The sequence below is a fragment of the Hippoglossus stenolepis genome, chromosome 6 (genome assembly GCF_022539355.2).
Source record: "Hippoglossus stenolepis isolate QCI-W04-F060 chromosome 6, HSTE1.2, whole genome shotgun sequence".
Taxonomy (NCBI): domain Eukaryota; kingdom Metazoa; phylum Chordata; class Actinopteri; order Pleuronectiformes; family Pleuronectidae; genus Hippoglossus; species Hippoglossus stenolepis.
In genome coordinates, this window is record NC_061488.1 from 2,770,399 (window position 1) to 2,776,615 (window position 6,217).

Consider the following 6,217-nt stretch of genomic DNA (forward strand, 5'->3'; position numbering starts at 1 on the left):
CCACTGATGATTTTTTAAAAGTCGACTACATGAAAGGTGAAAACAGAAACTCTCAGATCATTATCCTAAACTTCCTCTGTGGTGTTTTTTTTTCTACTCATTTAACTCGACCACATGTACGTATACGTGTGTATGTGACACATTACACATTGCATGCAAAGGTTTGACCCTGTTCCTCTTTCAGTGCATTTAGAGTTGGTGAAGGAAAAAAAACATAGCTGGCCTCTGCCACCAGAGGGCGACTCTTACCTTCCAATATAAACGTGTGGAAGCATCTTCATCACCCGAATGTCTGCGCTCTAACATGACATGAGTTCTACAGCTGTAGTTTGTGTGATGAAACCGTCACGACACGAGGAGCCTCAAACAAACTAAAGCAATAAGTCAAGATTTGCTACCTCGGACAAGGACGTCATGTTTTCACCCTTCACTGTTTGTTTGTTGTGAGCAGAATTATGCAAAAAACTACAGAAGTGGTTTCCACAGAACTTGGCAGAAGGATGAGCCTTTGACTAGGAGATGATTGATCTAGTTGAGGATCTGGATAAGGAGGCAGATCCAGGAACTTGTCATCACTTTCTTTAACCCTGCGAGGTGGGATGTGTGTTTTCTTTTTTCACATTTTCACCATTATCCAAGAGAGTCATTCGTGGATCTTGATGAAACAATTGTGATATCTGTGATTGTGTGTAGTTCTGACCCAGTTTCTATCACTTAGAACAGAGGAAGGATTCTGTTGTGTGCCTCCTTAGAATAAAGTATAATCAGGTGAATGTCAACAGGCCCAGTGTTGAGATAAGACACTGAGGAGAAAGAAGGTTTGCGTTTCTGTTTACTCCTACATTGAGGAGTGTAAGTAACAAGGAGGTGGAACAAAGAAGACGTCTTCTGCTCGTGTAATGTTTGACTGTACAGGCACATTCCTACATGCACGACCTCTCATACACCAGCTAATCTGCAGGGGACGAATTTGTCCAAACCTGTGCTCAGGAGACAGAATGAATAATATCTCTTGTTCTGTTGAAATCATAGTAGCTGTGGTCGGTCTGGCAGCTAAAGGACGGAGTTTGAAGTCAGGCCGGAGACAAATTCTGCAAGATATCGAGATTCTGATTGAGCAAAGACACACAAGCATCAGAGAAATCACGCAAACACCCCTGAAAGTTAAAGCAGCTTTATTTTGAGGAAGAAAAACCTGAAGATACTGGCACAGAAAACTGGGGGCACTCATAACTACAGTTAGTGTGGCTGGTCAGATATGAACCAGAGAGGAAACCAGTAAACTGCACTGTGTCACTTTCTTCTCTCTTCGGTGACGGCTCGTTTTATCAGCATCTGTTTCCACCTAACGGCAGAAATGATAGTCGGGCGCCGGACAGGACAATGACACTAACTGTGACAAGACAAAACTCAAAACATTTTCAAATTGATCAATATAATTATATTCAAATTAAATAATAAAGCCAGCAAACGGGTGAATAAGCAACTTCTACAGAAACAACAATCTACAACCAAAAGTCTGAACCATCACAGGTGATTGACATTATCCCGTCTGGCGCCCCAAACTATTATGCCTCCGCGCCGGCAATAGCCAGAGGCCGGAGGTATTATGTTTTCAGGTTGTCCGTCCCATTCGTCCCATTTGTCCCATTCGTCCCATTCCCATGAACGTGAAGGAATTTCCTCAAATTTGGTGCAATTATTCTTGGATTCACGGTTGAACTCACTAGATTTTGGTGGTTTAAAGGTCAAAGGTCAAGGTGACCACACAAAGCAAACACCTCCTCTATTCCCTCTTGGACTTGGATGAGGACGTCTTGGTCCACATGAAGCGTCTGATGAGACATCTGCAGGAAACCCAAACTAATGCAGTGACTATCAGACCGAACGCCGTCATCACTGCCATCACATCTAGACAATAGTACGAATACCAGGGCATCTTGTATGACTCTGTGCGCAGATGAGCTGCCCCCCCGTGCCTCATGACGAACTCCATCCAGAAAACGGCGCTGTCTAAGGGCTTCATTGGTTTGTCGCGGTGAAGCCGGGACAGTTTGACCATGTTCTGTTTGTACGGCTTCTCCGGGTCGACAATGTTCCTCAGAGTACTTGTCAGAGACTCCACATCCATAGTTGTCACTTCAACAATCTCAGCTACTCCCCGTGCCCTTAGACGCACCATGTTGTCGTACTGGTCAAAGATGAGGGGGATGCCCAGGATGGGGACGCTTTGGTAGATGGCCTCGTAAATACCGTTGGTGCCGCCGTGCGTGACGAACACCTTGGTCTTAGCGTGACCTAATATATCGTTTTGAGGCAGCCACTTCACCAGCATGGTGTTGTTCCCCAGTGTGACCGGTCTCTTCCCGGTGTGTCTCCACACCACTTTCTGCGGGAGGTTGGCGAACGCTGAGGCGATGATCTCCGATATCTCGGGGCCGAGGTCGTTCAGCAGGGTCCCCAGAGTCATGACGACCACCCCGTGTTCACCTGAGCTCTGCACAAATTCTTCTAAATCCGTCGGAAGAGGCTTGGGGGGTTTTCCCTGGAAGCCTCCGATGTAGACCACGTTGGGCATAGTGGGCCGGGGGAACTCGAACGTGAAGTCGACTCGCATCAGCCACAGATCTGCTCCCTGGATGAGAGACATGACGTCGACGCCTTCTCCGAAATATTTATCACACACAGCCTGGTAAGGCGGATTTGAGACATAGTGGTACATGTACACCAGTATGCTGTGATAGATTATATTCTTGGTTCTTTGAAAAAGGTCCATCGAGTCTGAGCTATGAGTAAACAACTGAGGGACGTAGGACAAAGGAGAAGGAGCAACGGCAAAGTGAGCCTCGCCATTGAAAAGCCAGCGCACGTTCAAAACCAGGGGAAGTTGGAGGTGATGTGCCACCAGCACGCCGGCGGGAAACGCCGGGTCCGTCAGACAGAGGTCGTATCCAGTTTCCCTCAGTTCCTGCATCAGCGTCTTATTCTCAAAGATGCTGACGACCAGATTCGCCACAGTATGCTGGTTCTCCCCAATCATGTCGAAAAGGTTCCTGTAAAACTCCACGAACGCCCACGGAGAGCCTTGCTGTCGACGGATGTCGAGCGACCTCTTCAGGAAAGAGGTCATGAAGGACTGGCTCTCGAGGTTTTGGGCCTGCTCCTGGTGGACGGTGATGGAGCGGTAATGGGGGGAGATTTCGGAGACGTACCAGCTGGTGGTGGAGCGCAGCACCGTGATTTGATGGCCCTGAGAATGCAGCGCCTCCACCAGGATTTTCATGTTCAGCCAGTGGCTCCCATCCACGGGGTAGACCAGCACTTTGCCGCCATCACAGCAGGAGGCCAGAGTCGCTGAAAACAGTAAGATGAACGCCAGAGCTCGATGTGACTCCATCACTGCAGAAGAAAGACAGAACCAGATGAAGAAACATCTGCAGCTCATACATGCAACAGAAAGAATCTGCACATTATCTCCATTATGTTTTAATGAGCGAGAGAAAATCCACACAACTACAGCTCCTGTTACAGGATTTATTTCCCAGTGACATGTCACGGCTCTGTCTTCTGATTAAGAACAGAGACGCCATGTTAAATACCTACAATCCATTCTGATACAGAATATATATAAAATATCAAAATATATAGTAGGTTATTAAACTTGACATATGTGTCACCTCTCAAGGTATTTAAAAATATTATTTAATATGAGCAAGTTTTGAGTGATATAATGGAAAAGTAGCCAACTTTGTCTTTAATTTCCATAAAGTGTAGTGAGTTCTGGAAGCTCTCCTTTGTCTCCCGATCAGAAAGGACATGTGGTCTGGCTTTGTTTTCTCTAAATGTGACTGGTCCGCTACTTTTTGCTCTTTGAACAGAGTCTCAGAGTCACAGTTAAGTATCTCCAGTCAAAGTCCTTGTGCACATGATACTTATTATATGTAATATGTGCAAATATCACACATCTGTGATCTTATCATATTAGCAGAATCATCTGGAGCCTGAAATGTTTATGAGACAAACCCTGTGGGGGATTTTCTGCCTGATAAGTCATCACATCATGAAATGGAATTAAGAGCAGCAGCCGTTATGAGAATGCAGTTCACAGGAAAAAACCATATGTACCATCTGAGCTGCAGGGCAGATTTGGTGTGAGGACAAATGTCAAGACAAACAAAACACAGGGCGTGAAAGCCTGTGGTTTGTGAGGCTGCGTCTTCAGCAGCAGCAGCAGTTTGATGCAGATGCAGAGTGTGAAACAACACTCCGACACGTTTATATAAAGACAACCATCTGCACATTAAACAAAACCACATTGTCCATAGACGGATGGAAACTCAGTTTGTGAGTAAAAATGAATTCTTACCTCCGCCCTCTGCACCCTCACACTGTGACTCGTCGGCTGAACCAAGGAGAATCCGGCGTTTGACCTTATCATGCGACAGCACTGTTTAAAGACAAGTGAATGTATAACCCCACATGAATCGGCCCATTCCTCTGCTGCTGTTTTCTGAAAAACCCTCCGCCCAGATTTTTTTTCCTGTGGACGCTGTTTTGTTTTGCCTCAGCCGAAGACATCTGGAGATGATTTTCATCCACTTGTGGGATTTTCACAGAAATGATAAAAAGCAATTGTGTTGAAGCAGTAACACATGTGCAATGCTTTAATAATCCACAAGAGAAAAGTGGTTAATGTTTTTCTGAATGAGTGTTAGGTTTCATAGCTCGGCCGATGTAGAGGACTTTGATATTTTTTAGAATAGTTCCTCCCCCTTTCATAGCCTCGGCCTCATAGAGATGTGACTGATAAACCGTGACAGGAAGAGCAGCTTTCTACTTTCAACAATGCTTTTTCTCTCACAATACACTGTTTTACCTGCAGGACACACAAGCTTGTGAAATATATTTTCATCCTTCCTTCAATCTATCTTTCATTTCTACTGCTTTTCCTTTGGAGGAGTGTGAGCGGGCTGCAGATGATTTATAGACACAAACCCACTGACATTGGGAGAACATGGAAAGTCATCACGGAGAGACCCTGCTCTGACTGGGTCGTGAACTTCCCCACTGCCCTTTTCCACTGCACCCCCCGTGTCGCCGCAGTCCTGATCAATCAGGTCAGGATTAAAGGCTGCTGACAAACACTGTTGAGCTTTAACACTTGAACTCTAACCCAAAGTACACAGATGTCCAGACAGCGTTAATGTTTAAATGTGTAGAGTCATTCTGTGTCATCCATTTGAACCTCGTGTAAAATAGTCATGTTATTTCAAACCCTTTCAGATTTTATAACACACAGCGGTTCTGTTATATGCTTCTGTTGTTATGCAACAGTTCTGCTGCTTGAGTCTTTTTTTAAACACCGTGGGTCCGTCAGTGTTACAGCAGAGGAAAGGTTACATGAGGAGATTCCTCTTCTCCGTCTGGAGCGCGGCCAAACCGACGAACTCACAGACTGGACTGGATTTGCCGGCAGCAGAAACGTCCTGTTTTAGTTACTGAGGTGAATCATCACTCAGATACAGGTTTATAAGTAGCTTCACTTTTAATTTACTAGTTCAATTCTGTAGTAGATGTCTCAACATGATTCACAGTTTGGAGACCGTCCTCCTGTAGTTCATCACGGGAGGATCGGCGACTTATTATAAAACCTTTTTACTAATCAAACTGAATATTAATACTTCATGTGTGTTCACTCTGGAATCTGAATTCTGAATTACAGCAGCATGATGAGCAGAAGTGTCATCACTTGTTTATTTTAAACACTCAATATACTCAAGACTTACAAGTGGTTAGTACTTTGGATTTGACTTATCCTGTGAATCGTCCAGTTGGAGTATTTAAACCACCGAGATGGTTCAGTACTTGACTGTAAGAATAAATAAAGTTGTTCATCATTTCATTGTTTCATGTTTTCTCTAATATCAAACCCTCCCTCTTTGTGGAGGAGTGTGAAGCCGACCTGCAGGATGAGTGATTGAGGAAATGCTGGTATAAATGTTGCCAAGGCCTCCTCATGCAACCCTGAGCAACAACAAAGTCCTCCTCAGCGACCTTTGCACTTGTGCTGCGCCCTCTGAGTGCGGCTGCTCACTCGCCATATGTGTGTGTCGTGAACTCCGGCCCTGGCAAACAGTAAAGGCCAAGCCCAGGGAGCTGCTATCATATGTCCATGTGTGAGGAAAAGATACGACTTGCAGGGCCGGGTGGGGGTGGG

General features: G+C 45.3%; 1 protein-coding gene across 1 annotated transcript; it reads right to left on the minus strand.

Moving 5' to 3' along the window:
* Window positions 1–1,158: 1,158 nt before the first annotated feature.
* LOC118110903 (UDP-glucuronosyltransferase 2A2) lies at window positions 1,159–4,575 on the minus strand. The gene is made up of 2 exons (XM_035159057.2): window positions 4,367–4,575; window positions 1,159–3,399 (listed from the first exon to the last, which is right to left on the minus strand). The coding sequence occupies exon 2, from the start codon at window positions 3,395–3,397 to the stop codon at window positions 1,787–1,789; it is 1,611 nt and encodes a 536-aa protein (XP_035014948.2). The 5' UTR covers window positions 3,398–3,399; window positions 4,367–4,575; the 3' UTR covers window positions 1,159–1,786.
* Between the last annotated feature and the right edge of the window lie 1,642 nt (window positions 4,576–6,217).